Genomic DNA, 25,182 nt, shown 5'->3' on the forward strand with positions numbered 1-25,182 from the left:
ATGGATGGAGCTTCCAAACATTCCTGTGAAGTCATGGGATGAAGTCATAGGAAATGTCACCTCATTGCTTTGGTAACATAGAGAGTTATAGGTGGGTTCCAAAATATAATTTGTGCCTTTGAATACATTTCCCCACCATATCTCAGTTCTGGAACATATGAATTAACAATGTGCAGAGTGTCTCTCTCTCCCTCTCTCCCTCTGAGTAACCATGGTCTTTGATGTGCCCTGATACTTCTGTGGTTTAGTGGCGACATCATCCAGGTCAGAGGTATGGCTTTCAAGCAGACCGAAGCCCCAGCACCTCTCTCCTTCCTCAAGATGAAAGCAGCAGGCAGCTCCCAATTTCCACAGACGAATTAATGCATTTTGTGATGTGCATAATCCACACACATCCATTATTCCTTTGAGCAAATATAGTTGGCATAATTTCCCCCAACATATATTCATTCTGAATTCAGACAGGAATTAATGAATGCAAATCAACAATGGCAGTTATTTTTACACCTTGGGAAAGATACCCTTTTCTGAGGAGAACTTCGAGCCCATCCAGTGCTGTCGAAAGCATGAATATGTGAGGGGATGATTATAGTTTGCAGGCCCCCTTGGCAAAGGAATGTGGCAAAGTGCCTGAAGAAGCCATGAGTTGACTTCAGGTCTTGTGCAGTCAGGTTTTTTTTAATATAAAAAAGAATAGAATTCCCCCTGTGTTCCACCAATGTGCTTTATGTTTGCAAAAGTACAATGCATACTCAAGACCTCTTACTAGTTTATTTGTATTAAGTAAAAGGTAAAAGGATAAAGGACCCCTGGACAGTTAAGTCCAGTTGAAGATGACTATGGGGTTGCGGCACTTATCTCGCTTTCGGGCCAAGGGAGTCGGCGTTTGTCCACAGACAGCTTTCCGGGTCATGTGGCCAGTATGACTAAACCGCTTCTGGTGCAACGGAACACCGTGATGGAAACCAGAGCACACGGAAACGCCGTTTACTTTCCCGCCACCACAGTACCTATTTATCTACTTGCAATGGCATGCTTTCGAACTGCTACGTTGGCAGGAGCTGGGACAGAGCAATGGGAGCTCACCCCGTGGTGGGGATTTGAACTGCCAACTTTCCAATCGGCAAGGCCAAGAGCAGGCATCCCCAAACCCACCCTCCAGATGTTTTGGGACTACAATTCCCATCATCCCTGACCACTGGTCCTGTTAGCTAGGGATGATGGGAGTTGTAGTCCCAAAACATCTGGGAGGCCGAGTTTGGGGGTGCCTGTCCAAGAGGCTCAGTGGTTTAAACCACAGTGCCACCCACGTCCCTCATCTGTATTAAGTGATCCCAAGTGTTCACCCTGGCTTAAGAATGTAGGAAGTACTTTCCTTATCAGATCTGAGAGAAAACCAGAATTATTTGCAAGAATACCCGCAAACAGCAGGCATTAGATAGCCCACCAGAAATTAGCCAATGGTGCACCAAAGTCACTCATCACATGTGTGTATGGCTATTATTTGTACACACAACCCCCCCCCCCCAACAACCCAGCTGTTAAAAACTGAATGTGGATCATGGTTGGGAATAGGGACTGGGGCATTCTCAAGGGAAGGTATTATAACAGAAACATAGGAATGTTCATATTCTTCGCGCGCATTATCTCAGAAGTCCTTACCACATCTCTGATAGGTAGATCAATATTTACAAATGCGGCAGATTCAGGGGGCTGAGGCTAACAAAAAGAGAATGGATTCCCTAAGTCCACTGAATGGGTTTTATTCATGGCTGACAGCACAAGATGCTGATTTTAGTGAGATACTGATTTTCACAGATACACACATACTTAAGTGTGGCACTGTGTAAGGTTAATGAAATGAAAAGGGGAGGTTGAAATACAGATGATGGACTCCAGCTCCCAGCATTCCTGACCACTGGCTGATGGGAGCTGGAGTCCAACAACCCGGTTTTTGCCACTTTGGGGCTCCTTTGGGAGCAAGGAGGGGATATAAATTTAATAAATAGAATTAAGATATCTGGAGGGCCACAGCTATAGTTTCTAAAAGAAATGCTTGAGCTGTAGCTTTCTTGTTTGTAGAATTTGGAGTTAACCTGCTACATTTTTTTTGTCTTGAGGAAGAAATGTCAAAGTACGGCCCCTCTCCTGCATGTGAGGAAAATCGGCTGCAGAGTTCTCTGTGGAAGTCTAATGGAGAGGAATGAGAGCTGGCCAAGAACGTAGTAGCGGATTCTCCCACAGGAGTTCAATCTCCCTATCTTTATTAATTTATTGCATAAAATATATTTAAACTGCCCTTCATCCTTATGGATACCAAACTGGTATGCAATGGGCATTGTCAAATTCACTATGCCAAGCTAGAACAACTGGATAGCTCAGTTGGTGCAAGAGCGTGGTGCTGATAACATCAAGGTTGCAGGTTCGATCCCCATATGGGACAGCTGCATATTCCTTCATTGCAGGGGGTTGGACTAGATGATCCTCAGGGTCCCTTCCAAACGCCACAATCTATGAAATGCACTAGTACAAGGGGGGGGGACCCACAAATCTGCCAGTAAAACAGATTTTGAAACACCTGTCTTCCCACTCTGCTGACCTTAATGATTCATGGAAAGTCAACTGTGGATAGACTCTGTGCCCTGAGGTCAGACTCCTTTAGTACTGACATTGCTCGTTCTGGTTGCTGTTTGCCTCTCATTCACTGGCAAGCTGGAACTTACGAGCAAATTGATTTATTATTTCCTTTTTACAAAACTACCGTAAATCTCCAGTGCCCTTTTCCCTTGTCGGAAGAAAACTGACAATTCAAAAATGCTCTGAAGCTAACATCTCTCGAACAAGCAGAGCACAGCAGAGCCACATCTCTGCTTTCCATGTTCAGAAAAACTACAGTGGCTTTTGCCTCCCGGAATATGGGTACTGAATATCCCTCACAGGCTAGTGTAATAATAGCAGCGGGTTGCGAATTACCGGTCTATCCCATCTTAATGCAGGGGAGAAGGGAAGTCTAAAAGATTTACAGTTGTTTTAGAGTCATGGTGATTTGCAGTTAAATGAAACAACTACATCCAGTGATTATAAATCCCTATAACTTTAGACTAGGGATGGAGAACCTGGCTGTTGCCATTCAGGTGTTGATGGACTCTAGATCCTATAAAGTCATGTCCCAGAGTGTGGCTGCTGTCAGCTACTAGGAGCCACAGGTGAGAGCTGAGCGCCACATAATAAATCTTTACAAATAACATCAACCTACCGCTTCCCTCCCAAATCCCTGCTTCTCACTTAAACATATATTGAGTGGTCTCTCATAACACAGTTAACGCTAACCTGTTCCAAATTGTTCAAGGCACAGTTAAGAAAATGCCACCAGCTGTCTGCTTGTTAGCAAAATTACCTCAGGAAGGCTCGCGCCTCACAGTCGTTCTGCTGCCTGACTTCTGAGGGTGGGACTCTGGAGGCAAAAGCAGATGCCCAGAATTGCTCTGGAAAGCAGAGGAGAACAGTGCAGTGTTTTGGTCAATAAACATCAGAACTCTTGTCTTCCATAGGTAGTATCCAAACATATGTGAAACTGGGAACAGAAATGCATCATCACTTTTAATATAAGAGCAGACAGGACAACATTTCTATATGTTATGGGTGGGTGTGGACTTAAGAAATGCCCAGAGCCTACATATATACATAGTAGGATTACTGATTACAGTGGTACCTCGGGTTAAGTACTTAATTCATTCTGGAGGTCCGTTATTAACATGAATCTGTTCTTAACCTGAAGCACCACTTTAGCTAATGGGGCCTCCTGCTGCTGCTGCCATGCCGCCGGAGCACGATTTCTGTTCTTATCCTGAAGTAAAGTTCTTAACCTGAGGTACTATTTCTGGGTTAGTCTGTAACCTGAAGCGCATGTAACCTGAAGCGTATGTAACCCGAGGTACCTCTGTATATGGAAAGAAGCCAGCATCTATCAGAAACCCTGCTTCTCAGTTGTTCGTGTACACCAGCTTTTGCCAACTTAACACCCTTCAGACATTTTGGACTACAACTCCCATCAGCCAGTAGGGGTTGATGACAGTTGTAGTCCCTCCATAACTGGAGGACACCCCCTTGCCTACCACTGAACTACGGCTTGGGTTCACTTGTAGTACTTGCATCATGATGGATAGTGCCCTCTCAAGAACTGTCTCTGCATGTGTGCAGAGATAATTGTCACCAAAAGACAGGCTAGGGGATGTATAATGAGCCGTTCTGAGGTAATTTTAGTCTGTGGGCAGTCAATGGTACCACAAGACAGCACTCGGGTTGTAGGAGATTTTCATTGTGGGTTAAACAAGATCAATGGTTTATTGAGAGACATGTGTATTATTTGAGATTGTGTATTGGTGTGTTGTGTTCTTTCATCCTGGTGCAATGTTTGATTTGGGTGGGGCGAACTTGAAGTGTGCACTTTGCATAGCACAGTGACAATAAGCCTGTCTTGAGTAATCAAAACTGTCCTCATTCTTGGACAGCTGTTTAGCCCAAACATATGGGCTAGCAAGCCAAACTCCTAAACTTTCCCAATTTAATTGGGAGATTGCAGCCCCAAAAGACATTTTTTTTGCACTGTGCTCTTGCATGGGCCCGCTGACGCGCATGGGAGCATGGCCCCAAAAGACACATGTCTTGGAAACTATGGCAAGCATTGGATGCTGCCCCACTGGGGCAAATGGGGCACTGCCCCACCAACCTCTGCCTACTCTCAGCCTGCTCCCACCTGTCTGCTTTCTTATTTACAACGAGTCCAGCAGGCAGCCCTGTCTGTCAACTGCCTCCTCTTTAGTTTTGATGTTGCCTTTGTATAACTCAGCAGGGAGAAGAATGGGGACCAAACTAGAATTAGTTGGTTCTGCCGCTTGTTGGCTCTGGATCCAACTACTGTTGACCTCTCTGCCTTCCTCCCTACCCTACCCAGGAAGCAACAGTCACTAGTGCAAGCAAGTGAGCACCAAAGAGATCAAAACTTAACTTTGGTGTGAATATGCATAGGATCAGACTGTCAATGTACAAGGAAACATAACTTTTAAAGCTCATGTACAGAGTTACAACAGATGGTCCTATACAGGCACTGTGAATGATGAGAAGTTACCAGGAATTAGCCTCCCTTGGAAGAAGAGATCACTAGAGACTTACGGGGTTTTATAATATTTGTATAAGCCTGCAATTCAATGCACAATTACTTGGAAGTACTGTAAGCTCCACTGGCCTCAGTGGGACTACTTTCTGGGTAAAGATGCATAAGATTGTACTACTGTTCAGTGTCCAAGTGCTGACTGTTGAAGGACAACTTGAAAGCCCCTCCCTCTCTCTCTGTTTAGGGTTTTATTTTTACCTTTAAACCATATATTGGCTGGACAGCCATTCAAACAGAGGGGCTATCCTCTGCAAGAGACGCAGTTTGAATCCCCACGACAGGGTGAGCTCCCGTTGCTCGGTCCCAGCTCCTGCCAACCCAGCAGTTCGAAAGCACATCAAAGTGCAAGTAGATAAATAGGTACCGCTCCAGCGGGAAGGTAAACGGCATTTCTGTGCGCTGCTCAGGTTCACCAGAAGCAGCTTAGTCATGCTGGCCACATGACTTGGAAGCTGTCTGCGGACAAATGCCAGCTCCCTCGGCCTATAGAGAGGGATGAGCGCCGCAACCCCAAAGTCGTCCATGACTGGACCTAATGGTCAGGGGTACCTTTACCTTTATCCTCTGCAGAGGACAACACCTGGCCACCTGAATGCTTTCAGATCCCCAGAGTCATTCTTCCCTAAGTTGCTTTTATCATTTAGCTCACACTCTGCCTCTCCTCTTCAGTCTGGAGTCACTTTCCAACGTCAGAAAAATGCTTCTTTAGTTACCTCTCACACAAAGACTTTCCCATCAGCTTCATTCTCTCCATCAGTGGGAGTCATCTTCTGGTAGCTCTCTGGTTCAGAATATTTCAGAAATATCTCCAATAATTTCCCTGCCATTAGCACCATTAAGGAGCCATCAGCAACTCATCTCAAGTCATCATTTGTGCAGTCCTGTAGCTGATTGTGTGTGTGTTTGTTTCTGTGTGAGAGAAAGGCTTGCTGGCCCATTATGCTTCCATGTTGCAGATCTGCAATTTTGGACAAATGCAGCCCAAGACGTCAGATTATTAGAAAAATCTGGAAGCTGGACATGTATACACTTCTACATTGATTGGGGTGGGGACTGTTAGTGTATGTCGTAAAGGAACAGTAGCAAGAAATCTGACTTGCATATGGTCTGAACCACTGAGATTATAAGAAAAAGTGGTACCTGGACTTTTTAGAACCTTTCCCCAGATACCATTTTCTGTTTGGAGCAATATTATTAGCAGTACCAGGAGCAATGATAGTACATACGTTTATATACTGCTTAATGCCAAAATAGGTTCCTAAACAGTTTACAAAGTGAGGAAGAGGTAAGTGCACTGAGATCATCTGGCCCAAGCTCTTTCCCTCTTGATCCTGGAGTTGGTAATTTTGGGGAGAGGGGAGGAGAAAAGAACAGCAGACACCATGTATCTCTTTTTACTTCTCTCTTTCTCTCTGATTCTGGCATGCAGCTTAGAAACAGTGACCTCTTTCTGTGAAAGAAATTATCTTCCAGCAGTAGTGGAAAGAGAGATGAAATGTTGTGGTGGAGGAGGGAATGATTAACAGGGCAAAAACAAGTTATTTGCCTCCCCCTCATTCTTCCTGGAGATTTCGGAACAGTTACAGCTTGCTTACAAGGCGAGCGAGATGCTTAAATGGTGTCTGCCCTGCCATCGTGAAAAACGATTTAACATTTTTGCTTCTGAATGCAACGTTCCCTTGTTTTTCCCCATAGGGTGTGCTTCTTTGAGTCTCGCCCACAGTTATATATTTACACATGCTTCTGAGGCATTTCTTTCTATTTGGGAGTTGAGTTAATCCCCTTTTTTGCCTCTGTCCTCCATTTTACTGGGTGGGTGGGCAGAGTCGTTTTAAACTGACACAGGAACAAGTCTTGCAGCTGCTCTCAACCACAGACTCACACATGCCTGCATATTGTGTTATGCACCTGAATGGGGTTGGGACTGGGAGTCTGGCCCTACCCCTGGTATCAGACGGCTGCCATGGGGTATCTGCTCAGTGAGTGCAGGCATTTGAAAAGGAGCTATCTGCACAGGATCAGCTATTCATGCCTAGAAGCTCCAGGTCCACACTCAAATCAAGGGTGTGATGGGGCTCTTCTTCATCAGAGGTTTTTAAACAGAGTTTGGATGACCATCTGTCAGGGATGCTTTAGCTGTCCTTCCTGCATTGCAGTTCTATGAGTCTGTGTTGCAAGTGGGGCTAACTCAGTCATGTGACGCTTCATGCATGTAATATACATATGGAGAGGGCTGCACTCTTCCTGATTTGTGATTACCTGAGTCCTCCCTCCGTCTTTCTGTGAACTCAACTCCCAACAACATCCAGTAATATCACAGTTTTGTTCCAATTGTTTTTTAAAAAGTGAATCACTTCGCAAACTCATGTCCCATTGGAAAGCTGGGGTGTTCCCCCAAATATGTAGAAGCCACTGACTGATTTTGGAGGGCTCTGCTCTAGGCTGATGTAAACTCAAGCACCTAAATAACTTAGTAGACAGCATATCATCCTTTGTCTACTGTCCTGCAATGGAAGATACAATACCCCAATCCCACCTCTTCCGCTGTATATTAAAGGCAGCCCAATGCTTTCTTCTTCTTTTTTAACATCTTTATTGAAAGTTCAAAAATTACATAATTATATGTGCACTAAACATGGTGAGACTTAAATTAAAAAGAGAGAAAGAGAAACAGCCCGCGTAGAAGGGAAAATAAAGGGGGGGCCCAAAACTGTATATTTTACAAGGTTATTATTGTACTTCACCAGATCTTAACCTATTACAGTACAGTGGTGCCCCGCAAGACGAAATTAATTCGTTCCGCAATTTTTGTCGTCTAGCGAATTTTTCGTCTTGCGAATCACGAAATCCCATAGGAATGCATTGAAAATCAATTAATGCGTTCCTATGGTCAAAAAAAGTCCAAACAAAGCCAAATTTGGTACAACAACAGTTTATTAACTGCTCTTTAAAGTCACACATACTGTAAAGAGCAGTTCAAAAATTTAAGGGAAAATAAATTAACTTTATAAACAAAACATGTCTTTGTTTTTAGACAAAGAAAAAAAAGTCGCGAGACGTTTTCGTCTTGCGAAGCAAGCCCATAGGGAAATTCGTCTTGCGAGGCAAATCGAAAACGGAAAAACCTTTCGTCTAGTGAGTTTTTTGTCTTGCGAGGCATTCGTCTTGCGAGGTACCACTGTATTTGTAAGAATGGATTCCAAATATCATTGAATTAGTCCATGGCAAGTCTGCATTTATATGCAAGTTGTTCATATATTGCGAGTTTGTATAAGTCTTTTTTATTTTTCCATTTTATTGGTATCAGTCTTTTTGCTGTGGTAAGTGTACGGAGAGTCCACTTATACTGCCCTTTTGTAAGGTTCCATGTGCTGGGTATATAATTCAAGAGAATATTTTTGCTCGGTAAATGTAAGGTTGTTCCATACAGTTCTGTTGATGGTATCAGTTACTTTCTGCCAAAAACCTTTCACTATAGGACAATGGAAAAACATATGTTTTAAAGAAGCATTATCCCTATTGCGTCTCCAACAAGGGGGTCCAGTATATCCTAAATATTATTGTTTTGTTGTATGAGCCTCAATTTAAGCCCAGTGCTTTCTTTGACTCACAACCTGGCCAACCCATCCATGGAAGAACTTCAGAAAGATGGCCTTATCATTCAGGCAGGTTCATGTGGGAGCAAGGAAGATTCTTCTTAGACTTAGAGGATTTACGTTGCTGGGAGCAGCCTTGTGTTGACAACTTGTGGACCAGGAACTGCATGCAGATGAGTGAGTGGGCTGGCAGAGGAACGGAACGTTGTGTCCCAACTCCAACATCCTTCTCGGTTTCCATGCTAGCTCCGAAGGCAGGGAAGTCTCTTCTTCCTCCATGACCAGTGTGGAAATGCAGGGTGTGTGTGTGTGTGTGTGTGTGTGTGTGTGTGTGGTGACCTGACCCTCCTCTCCCAGCCCATTTGGTGGAAGTTGGCTTTTTTGTTTGCTTGCTTGCTTGCTAGCCTAGTAGACTGCATTTCAGTGCTGGGCATGAAGAAGGAAGAGGCTTCACAGAATCTAAAATGCTCATGGAAACTTCAACAAGTAATAAAACACGCTGACCTCCTCTGCCCTGTACATTTAAGGCAGCGTTATTCCACTTTAAGCAGTCGTGGCTTCCCTCAAAGAACCATGGGAACTGTAGTTTGCTGGACTTTGTTGAGAGACTCCTCTTCCCCTCACAGAGCTACAATTCTCAGAGTTCTCTGGGGACACGGGTCGACTGTTAAATCACACTGGGGCCTGTAGTTCTGTGAGGGCACTAGGGGTCTCCTAGCAACCCTCAGCACCCTTAATGAACTACAGTTCCCAGGATTCTTTGGGGAGAGCCATGACTGTTTAAAGATACTGCTTGAAATCTCTGGTGCAGACGAGGCCTTAGTGGGCATCACATTTTTGTATGTGGTGCTCTCTGTGTGCTCGCTCTACTTTTTCTACTAGTCCAGAGCAATATCTTTTTAAAAAGAAAGAAAGAAAAGAAAGCTCTTAGGACTAGGACTAAAAGCCTTAATTGCCGTGATTAATTGCAGATTAAAAGTGTGGGCTGTTAATCACAGTAGTACCCCATGGGGTGGGGTGGGGGAAGGAGCTAATGGCAGTGTTGCTAAACAAGCACTATGCATTGCTTGGCTGGAGGTTTCCCACACAGTGAATTATTTTCCTGTGCCACTTAGTAAAGAGAAACTCTTCTCTCCATCCTCGCCACTAAATAGCTTGGAAATATCACCTGAACTGAGGCTGCACCACAATACCTTTGAAGCACATTCAAGGCACATTCTTTACCTCAAAGGATTCTGGGCACTGTAGTTCGTTAAGGGTTGCTGGGGATTGTGACTCTGTGAGGGGTAAACTACATTGCCCAGAATTCTATGAGGGAAAGAATGTGCTTTAAAGATATGGCGTGCCTATGGTACCTGAGATAGTTGTTTGGCATTTCAGGTGAGATACCCACACAGTTGCTCCCAGTACCATTCACCACAAGGAAGCAGCTTAAGGTCCAAATTAATGTGGTAGAAGACAAGGTTCAGTAAACCAGTTCTGGACATAAATACAGACATATACAGATACTTACAAGTGCAAAGTATCTCCGTTGCTCCAAATAAACTGCAGTAATTCAAGATGTAACATGGACAAGTTAAACCAACAGGCTGACAACTCACAGACAAACTGACGGAGTTGACATACATTAATCACAGATATAGTCAGGGTACTCGGCCTTTGACATAGCAACTGGCTTGGCTGACCTTGCACCTGTGATTAGCTCATCCACTGAGTTATTTTCAGCTCATGAATGAAATCAACCCCTTCTCATGTTCATTTATTCCAACAGTAGTGACATATTGATTTTTAAGCAGATAATTAACTAAATAAGCATTTGTTGTGTACAACTATGGGCCAGTGTAGATGGTACAATAAATATGTGGCTGCTGAGAGTGTTTTCTGAATATAGGGAAAGCCAAATGTGTCACTTTTGATTTCTCATATTTCTAATCTTAAATTCAGTCTTCCACATTTCCTCATCAGGTTGCAATTTTATTTTATTTTAAACCTCTTAAAGATTTATCAGTGTTTAGTCTTTGTTTTCCTAATCTAATGTACAGTTGTTTGAATGCAATTTTGTTTAATATACTCATTTTTGCAAAGCAGTTTCCTCTAATGTATGCTATTTTCACTACTATGTGCATTTTTCTGCACACTTTGGTATATGCTTTTTTTTTTTTGTACACATTGCTTGGCCAGAGAACTGCACTGCAAAATTTCAAGAAGTGTGAATTTCAATGGATGGTTCTTGTCTACTTGGGAAAGTGCAGATGATGTAGGTTCGCCTTTAAATGCGAACTGAATCAAATTTCTGCCCCATCCCTAGCTGTATATGTATTAGATGTGTATGTGGTCTGTATATCTGTATACATTGTGTGTGTGTGCATGTGCATGCATACATATGCTTTGACCACACCCACTGCTGCCATGATCCCCAGAGGGTGGTTAATCATCAAATGTGGCCTCAAGGCAGAAAATGTTAGCCATTCCTGTACTAGACATCAATGAGGGAGAGCTAAATTAACTTTTGCCATAGTTTTGCTGGCAGCCATGTGTTTAATATAAAGTGCAAAAACAAGCACCAGATTCTCTGGTGGCCCACTGGAATGCAGAGTTAACCAGGACTATTGGCTGTCTGGCTCTGAAGCGTCCTCTCTGATTGCATGGTTTTCCCAGAGCTGAGGGCGATGAAACAATCGCTGTGAAGGTTAGAGCACCAGTGAAGCAAAACTCATTCTGAATCAGACTGAAAATGGGTTAGAGCTCAACGTCGAGCCTACCACGTGGTAATAGCGACAGAGAAGAGGACCTTATTTGCCACCTCTATTGCATCTGCAGAAAACAGCAGGTGGTCTTTCAGGTGGTCCACAATCTAACAGAACCACCTTCACCATTGGGATCTTGTAAGGACCCCAAGATCTCCTGCAATGATTTTGCAAAGTTTTTTTGCAGATAAAGTTGCTCAGATTCGGAAAGAGGTTGATTCCACCGTAGTGGGGCCAGGGCAGGAGAGTGCTAGAGTCCTGTCTGGTCAAGTCGCATGGGATCAATTCCAATCTGTTACCTCTGAGGATGTGGACAGGCTGCTTGGACGAGTGAAACCGACCACCTGTCTTCTTGTTCCTTGCCCATCCTGGCCCATAAAAGGAAGCTGGGAAGGGCTGGGCGATAGGCTCTGCGGGGTGGTGAATGCCTCCCTCTGTGAGGGAGTCTTCCTAGACCTGCTTAAAGAAGTGGTTATTAAACCGCTTCTTTAAAAACCATCTTTGGACCTGGCCAATATGTCCAACTATCGCCCAGTCTCAAATCTTCCATTCTTGGGCAAGGTGATTGAGCGGGTGGTCGCTGAACAACTCCAGGCATGCTTGGAGGATGCGGACCACTTGGATCCCTTCCAATCAGGATTCAGGCCTCATCATGGGACTGAGACTGCTTTGGTCACTCTAGTCGATGATCTCCGGTGGGCCAGGGACTGAGGTAAAAGCTGTGTTCTGGTCCTGCTGGATCTCTCAACAGCCTATGACATCCTTCAGGACCATCTAGAGGAGTTGGGAGCTGGGGGCACTGTTATACAGTGGTTCCATTCCTTCCTCCTGGGCCATGTCCAGAAAGTGGTGTTAGGGGGTGAGTGTTCAGACCCCTGGGCTCTCACTTGTGGGGTGCCTCAGGGCTCTGTTCTCTCCCCCATGCTTTTTAACATCTATATGAAGCCACTGGGAGAGATCATCTGGGGGTTTGGGCTGGGCGTTCACCAGTATGCAGATGATACCCAGTTCTACCTCCAAATCTGAACCTGTGAAGGCAGTGAAAGTCCTGTGTAAGTATCTGGACGCAGTTGGAGGATGGATGGCGGCTAACAGATTGAGGTTGAATCCTGACAAGACAGAAGTACTGTTTTGGGGAAACAGGTGGCGGGCAGGCATGGGGGACTCCCACGTCCTGAATGGGGTAACTGTGCCCCTGAAGGACCAGGTGCACAGCCTGGGAGTCATTTTGGACTCACAGATGTCCATGGAGGTGCAGGTCAATTCTGTGCCCAGAGCAGCTGCCCAGGGTGGCTGGGGAAACCCAGCCAGATAGGTGGGGTATAAATAAAATCATCATCATCATCTTCATCATCAATGGTTGCTACCAAATACTGACAAATACTAACTGCCATTACATGTCAACTGTCATATATTGCCAAGTATCAAATACTGAACAAAAAGCATTGCTTGTAAAAGATAGCACATAAGCAGTGTATATATCCAGCAAATATTCAAATAATCAGACAACAGATGGTGAATTTTTGACCTTGAAATTTCGAAAGGAAGAGTTCTGAAAGCATATTTGATTCAGATCCAGATTTAACCCTTTCGTTATTAGAAGATGTCTACACAGTGCACTTAAATCAACAGTTTGGGTATGTGAATAATAGAATTGTAGGGTTGGAAGGGACCCCGAGGGTCATCTAGTCCAACCCCCTGCAATGCAGGAATCTCAACTGAAGCATCCATGACAGATGGCCAACGTCTGCTTAAAAACCTCCAAGGAAGGACAGTCCACCACTTCTCATGGTAGTCTGTTCCACTGTGAAACAACTCTGACTATCACCAGGTTGGGCACTGCATCCACCAAACTTAATTCCCCCTCCAGGCTCCTTTAGAACATGAATTAGTAGTTCCCTTTAGGAGATTAAATTTCAAGGGAGAATGTGCTTCCCCCTGTAATCCAATTTAATCACCCCAAAGGGGCTGTGAAGGCACAGAGCCCTTTCAGCTTAAGGGATCCCATAGAGAGGGAGAATCAGACCCATTCCCTGACCTCATCCAGTGTGCAACTTATAACACCAACTTTCCTTCTAAAAGCAGAAAGGGAGCTGGCTTTCCCCTAAAGGCCTGTGTGTTTCTGAAGTCTGCTGCCATGCTCTGCCAGGACTCCTTCCAGGGAATTTCAGGTTGTACAATTAAATATGATTTTGTGTTCTTGGAGAACCTGCCTACTCAGAGAAATCTGACTTTCTTTCCTCTCTTTTTTTAACTGTAAGGAAAGTGACCGGGAAATGCACTTGAAAGTGTGGAGATAAAAATGTTTGATGTGATGACGTATAACCTCCCCACAAACAATGAATAATACATAATAAACAGGTTGTCTGGAAGTGAACTAAGGTACCCTGGCAGCATGTAAATGTTCAACTCTTGGTGTTGCCATGCTGTTTGCCCTCCTCCCTTTTAATTAAGCGTTAAAGGCCAATTTGTCAGCTGTATTAGGTGGCCTGCCACCAGCCTTCTTCAAAGCTTACTGATTCCTTTTCCTAAACAAGCCCATCACTTTTAATCCCTGTTCATATGAGCAGAAGGTACTCTACTGCAAAGGCCATTTAAAAAAAAAAGCATTCAGGGGAAGCTCATCATGAACGAGAATTAACTGAGCCATGGATCAGTGAAAAAAAAGGACCTGGGGTGGTGTTCTTTTTTGTTTCCAAATTGCTCAAATGAGTTAATAACTTTTCAGATTTATCCTACAGTTCGTGTGGCATACGGATGACACTCCAAAGAAATCAGCTTGCCATTCATGTGCTCACATTTATTCAATCAAACTCTCATGATTATCCATTAGTGGTTCTGTCAGATGAAATAGTGCAGGGGATACAAGTAGGGTTCAACAAGATAATTTAACCCATCATTGCCTCGTCTTCTTCAATTGATACACCTCCAGAATACGTAAATCTTCATTCTTGGGTTTCATTTGAGCTGGGGCTTCACTCCAGCCCTGGAGCATGTGAAATAGCAATAAGGAGAAGGATGATGAGCTCACAGAGGCTGTATTTGGACATCATGGTTAATGATAGTTTGCTGTAATGGGAATTAACTAGGCTCCTTCCTATACTTGCATGCGCCCCTCAAGGTGTAGATCAGAAGCTTTCACTTCTGATTTCAGTTCAGCAAAGTTTTGGATTAGTCTGAATCCTATATATGGTTAATGTTGACTATGGGTTTTTTTGTTTTGTTTTTTTAAAAGATGGATTCAATAACCATGGTTGGATGTTGGCTTCTTTCAAACAAACCATAGTTAAGATCAAGCACAATGTGCTGGGTTCAGTTAATGGGAAATGGAAGCAAAAAATTCCAAACTTCTCCCTGTGGCCATGCTAAAAGAGGAGGGGGAGTACATGAGACTGAAAGGAGCTAGGCATGTTTCCATCACACTACACCGTAGTTTACTGTGTTGCCCAGACACAGCCTGTATATGCTCAGATACCCTCTTTTTCTTTATTTCTGTTTCACATACTCCTGGGCTAAAGCATGTTTAAACCCATAGTTTATCCTGACATCTAAACACAGGCAATATGTGCTCAGTCTCCCCATTTTCATTATTACTATTTAATACACTCCAGGGCTAAACCATGGTTTATTGTTACCCGCTCTGAGACCCCACAGCTAATTCTCCCCTGGCCTCCTCGCCGGCCCAAGTAGGACCAATTCAGCCAGCTAGCCCTAATGCTTATTTCCCCTAAATTGATTTCTGAATTTTGAATTTTATTGTTATTCATGTTTTTATACTGTATTTTATGCTGCTTTTACAATTAAGTGTTTTAAATTTGTTGTTAGCCACCCTGAGCCCAGTTTTTGAACCGGGAAGGGTGGGGTATAAATAAAAATTATTATTATTATTATTATTATTATTATTATTATTATTATTATTATTATTTATTGTGCAGTCCGAATGCAGCTGCATAGACCACAGAGATTACAAGAGAGGGTCTCCTGGTCAAAGGGCATGCATTTCAGAGAGTCTTGAGCTGTAACATCTTTCATTTTAGAAATCAAATTCTGCCTTTTTAATTCAAAGCATCTCTCCCCCTCTCTCCCAGAGACATTGTTCTGTTTGGCTGTAAACAGCAGGAAGAATTATTTGCCCAATAAAGTGCGGCAATTATCTTGTAACAAGAGTGTCCAGAGCCCTGTTGGCGAATTCTTCCGAAGCTGCAACCCCATCCATCTTCCTTCTCCAGAGCTGTCAGGGCACTTCCTGACACAGCAATCACATCTTGTTGCAGACACTGAAATGTCTGGACCAACAGTGTACCCTTCTCATCAGCATATATCTGCATGTGTTACTTAGGCTGAAGGAAGGCATCCTTCTTCATATTTGCCTTTCATATGTTATAGCATCTTCAAGGTTTACCCTGAGCAATATAGGTGCCTGCTCACTCCACAAGCAGGTAATTACACTATCAGAGGACAGCGCTTTCATTTTTATTTTTTAATACGATGCGCTATAAACAGGAGCGAAGAAAAGGATGGAAAGATTTCTCCGCCCAGAATCCAGCAGACCTGGCAACCCTACTTACAGCAGCAGGCTGCTATCATCATCTCACACTGCTTGTGAACCTCACTGCAGTTTTGAAAAGGAATATTCATTGAGGGGAGAGATGGCACTTTACAGGCGATCAGTGGGTGATGAAGGAAAATGGATAGAGGAATTCCCATGCTGAAAATACTCTGAATGATCAAATATGTCCCAGGTATAACAGAATATTGGACATTTACATGAGCTATCCTTGTTAAGTGGGGCCTGCCAAAGCAATTAAAATATGCCAATATATCTGAAGCACATTTAGTACCTTCAGAAACATTAGCTCGTTTGTTTTTTTTTAAGTCACCATTCAGCGTTTAAATTACAAGGTCTCCTTTTTGCCAATTTTGAACAATTTGTTTCAGTTTTTCTCACAGTTCTGCTCTCCAAAGTTTGTGCTGGTGGAGTGAAAAACCACATTACTGCAGTCATTCCTACACTCCACCCAGCCTTTCAGAATGAGCTGCCATAGACTCATAACGTTACTGAATTTTAAGAGTTGGAAGCAGCCTCAGAGGTCGTCCAGTCCAGTTATTTGTAAGCCACATTTTCCACAAGTGCATTGGATTGGCTCCAAATTAAGTTAGTCGCACTTCAATGCAATCAATTCAACAAGCTAGTCATGACTTAATTTTAAGACCCATTGATTCCAAAGGGAGCAAAGTACAACTAGCTTACAGCACAGTCCTATACATGATTACTCTAAAGTGTGCTCCACTGACTTCTATGGGACTTGCTCACAGGTAAGTTGGTATAGGAATTGCAGCCTTACTCTGGTTCCAATCTACTGCACCCAGAGCAGTTCACAGAAAAGTCATAATCCATAATAACATTTTTAATACCGCTACAACATGACAATTCCAGTTAGCAATTCATTTAAGGCACATCAAAGATTTGACTTACTCCTTCTCACACAGGTTATTCTCTTCTGGATCAACCTTGCCGCAGCTTCCATCCAGGATGAACACTGTGAGAACCTTTCTCTGGCCACCAACATCACTGGTAAGTGGGCTCCTGCTATTTGGGTCTTGTCTCCGGAAAACCATCACACTATCCTGCTTCACGGACAGGGGAAATGCAAGCACTCGCCAAGGTTTTAAGACTACGAGATTGATCTCTGTGTTTTGAGACTAAGGTTTGTGCCCAGTGGCCTGGACTCAGTAAATGTCAGGTTCTGGTTGGCAGTGGGTAACTTGGCTCTTTAAGACCAAGGGTAGGGAATTTCAGGGCAAGAGGCCATGAGAGACAGATCTACACTCATGGTTTTTAATGTTTTCTTCCTCCTCCTCCTCTTCTTCTTTAATTTTTTAATTTTTTTTGACAAAGTAATAATTATAAATAAATAAGAATAAAAATGTGAACCCCACCACTGAGACCATTCCATTGTAACTATCCAACCTCCCAAAATTTCAACACCTCTTGTGTTTTAATGGTACAAATTCTACAAACACCCTCCATATCTCCTCAAAATAATTTCTCCTGCATATTCCCCGTCTTACTTTAATGGCATATGTTAATTTATCACCAATTGCTATACCCCACACCTCTTTATACCACTCTTCCATTTTGTATTCTGCTTGCCCCTTCCACTTCCTAGCTACAATAATACGTGCAGCTGTCAATAAATTTATGAGCAAGTCCTTCATAGCCTGTGAACCTTCCACCCCATCGTAAATTGCTAACAATGCTAGGTTTTTAATGTTAAGGAAGGGTTGAGGAATGGTTTTGATAACCATATGGCCGCATGACATTCTACTTTTAACGTTCATAATGCGTTACTAAAATATGACACCAGAGGGTCACCATGGACCAGAGCACGCCAGGCACTCGTGTCTTCCACTGCCTCCTGCAGTTTGGTCCAATATAAAAGCCAACAAAGCCACTTTCTATAAACAAACATTATCTTCAATCCTCAAATGCCCCTTTCCTGAAACTTTTCCAACTATAGGTTCCTGGAAGGTTGCCTAATGTCACCCTCAAACTGAAAAAGATTCATCCCGGCAGCAGCAGAGCAAGCCGATAGGGCACCTAAGGTGGCGCACATGCCCTGCGCCCAGAGCCAAGGCCAGTCGCCTGCGGGGCAGGGCAAGCTGGGGCAGGACGCTCCTCGGGGCCTCCAAGGAGTCTGCCTGCCTCCTTCCACTCAGCCGCCCTACAGCTGAGGCAGGGGCAGCAGGCGGACCATTTGGGGCAGCGCGGAACCTGCGGGCGCCCAAGCCACCGCGTCACTCCCTGGAGAGACGCATGACTCGGGTGCGCTGCAGGCCCCGCGGTGAGTGCCGCCCGGCATTTTGTCACCCCCCTCAGTGGTGACACCCAGGGTGACCGCCCCCACCGCCCCCCTCTTCTTCCGCCTCTGCATCCCGGTCCTGATAAGGCTCTAATCCCCTAAAGAGTGGGGAACAAGGCTGATATTGACTCATGAGTGAGGCAGGAGCCATTGTTATGCTTCCTAGCCCTGAGGATAGTTCAGTGATTTGTTTGGAGTGGGGTAGGAGACCCGAAGGACACAATATGGAAAAACTCCCTTCTCCAGCTTGTGTTTGACAACACTGGGCTTAGAATTATACTAGTCAAGACTCTCCTCCACCCAATCTAGAAATGCCCGGTGTAAATGGCATTCATTAAATTCATATTAATTAACTTGCAAGTTAATTTCCTGCCTAATTAAGGAGCACGCTTTGCCGCAGCTACTCCTTCGTGTGGATTGCATCTGCCAAGTCATTAAATCATACTGAGTAATTTTATAAAGCACGCTCGCATGAAGAGTTTCTGATTTGGGTCATGGGTTAAGTGTAAAGGGAATGGAGAGTGTTCTAGGCTAGGCAGGCAGGAGACAGAAAGTGAGACCTGTTTGGCTAGTTGCTCCTCCCCAGGGCCTTATACATCTGCCAGGGCTCCTTTGATAAGCACCTGACACCCTCCATTAAAGGGTAAAGGGACCCCTGACCATTAGGTCCAGTCGTCACCAACTCTGGGGTTGCAGCGCTCATCTCGCTTTATTGGCCGAGGGAGCTGGCGTACAGCTTCCGCGTCATGTGGCCAGCATGACTAAGCCATTTCTGGCAAACCAGAGCAGTGCACAAAAATGCCGTTTACCTTCCCGCCAGAGCGGTACCTATTTATCTACTTGCACTTTGACGTGCTTTCGAACTGCTAGGTTGGCAGGAGCAGGGACTGAGGAACGGGAACTCACCCCGTTGCGGGGATTCGAACCACAGACCTTCTGATTGGCAAGCCCTAGGCTCTGTGGTTTAACCCACAGCGCCACCTGCGTCCCAGACACCCTCCGTTATAACTGGCCTTTTATCGGATTTGCAGCTGTGGCTCAGTGCTCTCTCCTTTCCTCCTGGAGGCCTCATGTGGAAATCCATCACAGGTAGAATAAATGTTTGATGGTGCCCTCTGTTTGAGGACTGTCCAGTCAGTTTGAAGATAAGGAACTAGAAAAAGGGAAAGCGGGAGCCTTGAAGTTGCCCATCAGAAGCTGGCAGCAGCTGGTGCCTGCAACCAAGTCTCCCAGTGTCTTCGCCGTTACAGTGAGATGTATTGCATTTCTACTGAAATTATAGCAATTATTTCTAAATCTCCCATCTATGCATATGAATTCTCATGTGCAAATTAAATGCAAATTGGTGGCCTCTTTCCCCCCTCCCCCCACCATTATGGGAGGGGGGTGATAAAAGACCTTCTTCTTTGGCGACGCATTACTGGTCATCCTATTGCTTCTGCTTCAATGGTTCTCTGCCCTGGTATGCAGAGGGGCAAAGGCAACTGGGTAGGGAAGGAAATGGAGCAGGTGAGTCAAATGTTCTCCACCCAAAGGCAGTATTAAAACCCACAGTTTTCAAGCATCACCTAATACAGGTTGAGGGGGCCCCCACTGAATGCGTCTTGCCTAAGGATCCCCAGATTTTTGGGGCCAGCATTGTGGCCAAGGGTCATTTTTTAGAATCTGAAGAATGCCAGAGCCAGTGTGGTGTAATGGTTAGAGCACTGGGCTTGGACCTGGGAGTCCCAGGGTTTGAATCCCCACTTGGCCATGGAACTCGCTGGTTGACCTTCGGCCAGCCCACCATCTCTAAGCCTAACCTACCTCACAGGGTTGCTGTGAGGATGAAGTGGAGAGGAAGAGAACCACATATACCACTTTGAGATCCTTGGGAGATAAAAGTGATATGTACAGTGGTACCTCGGGTTAAGTACTTAATTCGTTCCAGAGGTCCGTTCTTAACCTGAAACTGTTCTTAACCTGAAGCACCACTTTAGCTAATGGGGCCTCCTGCTGCCACTGTAAATGGAATAACTAACTAACACAGGAAGCTAGCTTAGAATGAGTTAGACCATGCATCCCTTTAGCTCAGTGTTACCTGCACTGGCTGTCTCCAGGGTTTCTGGCTGGCACTTTCCCCCACTCTACCTGGGCACACCAGTGGATTGAAGCTGAGACCTTCTGCATGCAAAGCCAGTGTGGTGCAGTGGTTAAGAGCAGTAGACTCGTAATCTGGTGAACCGGGTTCGCGTCTCCGCTCCTCCACATGCAGCTGCTGGGTGACCTTGGGCTAGTCACACTTCTCTGAAGTCTCTCAGCCCCACTCACCTCACAGAGTGTTTGTTGTGGGGGAGGAAAGGAAAGGAGATTGTTAGCCGCTTTGAGACTCCTTCGGGATATCAAATCCAAAGCGGGATATCAAATCCAAACTCCTCCTCCTCCTCTTCTTCTTCTTCTTCTTCTTCTTCTTCTTCTTCTTCTTCTTCTTCACACCAAGTTACAGTCTATCCTAGGATTCCCAGGCCCTCTGTGGATACAGGTTCCAACACATGCATCAAAATATGCACAAACATTTTCTTGCTTTTCCTCCTTTGGTTTCAGATCCATTTTACTCACTTACCTATGAGGAGGTGGGGAGGGTGAGGGAGGATAAAACTCTGGATAGTGGCAGCCAACTACATTTTTCTCAGAATAAACTCATTGACGCGAATGGACCTAACTTAGTCCTCCTAATTCTTATGAGTCTGCTGTGAGCAAAACTGAGCTGAAGACCAACCAGGGGCATTGCAGGTATGCAGCCTCCTTAGGCCAGTTCTGTAGAAAGACCAGTGCTGGGGAGGAGAGACAGAGGGAGAGGAGGATGTGTGCTTGCAAAACACCTGGCCAAACGCTGCCACTGGCCGCGGAATCGTGGGCTTGTTTTTGGGGTTGATGGATGGGCTTTACGGATTGCAGATGATAGATGTCTCTGCCAAGCTGCTCATTTACAGGGCTTTGCAAAACTGCTGCCTGAAATTAAGTATTGGCATTTTCAGCAGGTGAGTCAGTCCTGTTTGAAAGAGGCTGCAGGGAGAACCATAAGGTCACCCTTTCCCTGCCCCCATTTCTCCAGACATAATTTACCTCTGGCCTGCCAATGGTCAGCAGGCCTCTCCACATAGACCAACATCATTAGCACTGTCATGTGGAAGCGGAAGCGTTAGTAACAAATGGTTGGTTAGTAACTTTTCTGACTTTATTTACAAGGCATGCCATAAATGAAACCCTGCATGTAAGTGGCCCCCTTGGCCCTTTCTATCGGCCCATATGGGACCAGCACGGGTGACCGGGCCTGGCGAATATTTAATATTCCTACCTTCATGGCTGTGATTCGTGGGTTGGCCACTTAATTTTATTTTGGTTTTACTGTGATTTTGAGCTGTGTTTTAATCAAGTGTTTGATTTTGTGTTTTTAATGTATTATATATTTGGTTTTAGCAACCCTGAGCCTTGGCCAGGGAGGGCGGGGTATACAATTATTATTATTATTATTATTATTATTATTATTATTATTATTATTAACCAGGGCTGTGGGTAAATTGTGATTCTGCAGGTGCACAAGTAAAAAAATGAGCATAAATCCAGTTTCCTAAGAATCTACTTGCTCTATTATCCCCCCCCCCAAAAAAAAACCCCACTGGATGCCATCTTTCATATATTTTTTTTAACCCCTCTTTAACTTGAAAAGCAAAATACGACACTTTTTGAAACCCATAATACTGCTGGGTCTTAAACTGGTGCAGAACCTCATGTCATCTATTCCTTACTTTTTCCTTTTGTGACTTGATTCGTGTTCTCCTTCACACTTTTCCTTATTTACCCCACACAATAGATTCATCTTATCCCAATTCATGTATCAACCCATTTGTATATACCCACCGATCAGTGAATACCCAGAAAAAGGACAAATATATCTGTTTGAGAAAAGGCAACGCTTTTTAAACGCGGCTTGCAAACTCTTCAGACAGTGAACACATTGTATTAGATTAGTATTAAAGAATGTGTTCGGAGAGGTATGTCTGCTCATTGATAGGATATCAAGATTTGGATTGATGATGGAGGGAGTCACCGCCGCATGGAGGATGCCCTTGCACCACTCACCTCTGTTGATGTACACAGTTGGATCAAATTTTAGCATCAAAAAGGAGGTGTGCATGAGGGTAGCTAGGGCTCTCCACCCTCCGATATCTTGCTTCCCTACAATCCGTCTTCTATCAGAACCCTGGCACCTCCTTCTGAAAGCCCAAGAAGCTTCTGTCTGGCTAAGAGATGGAGGCGTGATGCCCACATGCATGATGCCAGGACGTCAAGATGTCATGCGCCCCCTCCCCAATCTCCCTCGCAAGCTGGCACTTCTGGCCCTACGGAAAATTTCAGTGCATGCCACTGCTGCCAACCTCTCTACCTAATTTATATCTTGGCTTTCCTCTGAAGAATCTTAGGGTGGAATGCACAGTTCCACAGCAACTGGAGGTCTCAGAGCTGTGAATTTATTTCCCGCACATTTTCAGCCAGGCAGACTCAAGAGGAATGCCTCTTAGCGTGCACAGAAAATCTTCCCAGTAGCAGAAAACCATCTAAACTGAGGATGCTCACAGTCAAAGGATGCAGCTTCCCAGAAAGCTCCAGAGCTTCTAAACTAGAGTCATCTGTCCAGTAAATATGTGACGAAATGCTTCCCTCCCCTCTTTGGCTGGGAAAGGAACCTGCCTTCTTGTTTCTCATTTTTTTTCCACCCTAAAGGACCTCTTTCCTTTTGCTTTGGTAGCTGCCGCGTGCCCTTGGGTGCCAGCCGTGATGGATGGCCGCTGCTTTCCCCTGCCATTTGTCATGCCCAAACCTGTAGTGCCAGTGGCTTCTTGGGCTCCTCGTCCATTAATATCCCAGAGAGTGTCTGGGTGATGCACTGTTTGCTTGCCGCTTGCTACACACCTGCCAAGATTGATACAGCAAAGAAAGCGGCAAGCAGATGGGAAGATGCACAAGCGAGCCAACCCATAATCAAACTGTCCGTTACATGGCAGAGTGGTGGTGCTGGTGGGAACTATTAGCAAGATGTTCAGCCCTGGGGGTCCTAAGTTAAATCAGTGGTGCTGTTACATAATTTTAGACTCTGGACTTAATGGTGACACCGGTTTTTCCAGTCTTAAATTGTTTCACAGGAGCATCCCCCCTCATTAGATGATTGTGTGCCAACCCTGCTGTGTTTAGGGGCCTTCCTGCTCATTCTGCTGAGTCCTGCTGAGTCCCAGTCCTGCTCTGGTGGCACCACTGAGTTCAATTAATTGCAGAAGCGCTCCATAACATCAATGGAGGGAAAATAAAGGAGTGCAGCTCTTGAACTTTTTTTAGTGATGGCATTATCTTCCGGAGCGCCAGGGCAAGTGGTTTGATGAGGGAATAAGTTGACCATGAAGCTTTCCACTTTTACTATTATTTATGACAGATTAGCATAGAGAATAAGGGAAACAGCCAAGCAGAGGCTAGGCACTTCTTTCCTTTCCTTTGATGGAATCCCTACTTCAGGCACAGAGTTTTAATGATAACCCTTCTTTACAAAACTGTTTGTGTTTCTAATTAAAAGCTAAATGTCGCATTTCAGCTGCCTTAAAATCAGTGTGTTTTACAAGGTGAATCTGTGCTGTCAAAAGCAAGCACCACTGAGTATGTTGCAGCGTACTCCCAGAAAACTATACAATTACAGCCAACTTTTTTTCCAAGGGTGTGTACATTTCATTGTTTGTTTGTTTTGTAACAGAAGAAAATCCTTAATAAAAACAAATTAAAAACAAAGCAAAACTATACTCCCAGGAAGCTATATAATTAATTTCATGCTGATCCTAATGAACTGGGTATTGTGCTATGTATTGCTGCTCATGTGTCTGTTTGTAATTATTATTATTTTCTTATATATTAATTTATGTACCACTAATATGCCAGATTGGCTTCTAAGGTGTTTGCAACTATGAAATCAATACATAACTAAAATACCCAATAACAAGTCCATTGGGGCACTAAAACATCCTTAATTTAAATATATGGAAAGCAAAACATTATAATTAAAACGGCTTTTTAAAAAGTTAAAATAATTTTTGCTGTTCATTTATATACCATATTTATTAATCTGAATACCCATAATGATATATAGGATCAACACAGCATTCTATATTGAGTGGAAGAATGCAGCTGCCTGCATGTTTTTATTCTCTTTATGGCATGGCTGTGGGTTCCAGGGGGAAAGGGGGTATGGGGCCTGTAATCTTATTTCTAGGTTGCTTTCTATAAAAACATCTTTAAGTGGTGTAGAGCAAACCAAAGCATATCATAACAACACTGAAAGCATGCCATGAAATACCAAAATAAAATATAGCCTCTTAAAATACAAAAGGGCAGTCTCCACCTTTAACAATCCAGGAAAGCCTGAGCAAAAAAGCGTATCTTCAAGAGACTTTGAAGCAGGGAGGGATGGAAATCACACAAGAGAATGTTTGAGTGGTATTCCCTGTTGTTTTAGTCTTCAAGCATTATGTCAACAATTACACTATTTCCCGCCTTCTTTTTGGCATGTCCCTTCCATTGAAATGCATTTGAATCAATTGTGTGATTCGTTATGTAATTAATTTTGTTAGTTTCGGCCATAGCAGATAGGTTTTAGCAGGAGCCGGGGAGAAGCCGAACAGCAGCAGAAGGCAAACAGCGCTGATTGTGACAAACACAGGACAGCACAGAAACTGCTGCCTCCATACATCTCTAGACACAGGTGACCCAATAGCACATCCCAG

At 44.2% G+C, this 25,182-nt stretch overlaps 1 protein-coding gene across 2 annotated transcripts in view; it reads left to right on the plus strand.

Annotated features, from left to right (window-relative positions):
- LOC310690662 (corticotropin-releasing factor receptor 1) overlaps positions 1–25,182 on the plus strand; it is a 62,900-nt gene that overhangs the window by 5,378 nt on the left and 32,340 nt on the right. Inside the window, exon 2 of one of the 2 annotated variants that reach the window (XM_083470078.1) lies at positions 17,007–17,091. The exons of the other annotated variant lie outside the window; for it this stretch is intronic. Within the exon in view, the coding sequence (XP_083326204.1) occupies positions 17,007–17,091 (85 nt within the window). The remainder of the gene's footprint in view (positions 1–17,006; positions 17,092–25,182) is intronic. 2 annotated transcript variants of the gene reach the window in all.

The sequence above is a fragment of the Podarcis liolepis genome (assembly GCF_965112155.1).
Source record: "Podarcis liolepis genome assembly, chromosome: 13".
Classification (NCBI taxonomy): domain Eukaryota; kingdom Metazoa; phylum Chordata; class Lepidosauria; order Squamata; family Lacertidae; genus Podarcis; species Podarcis liolepis.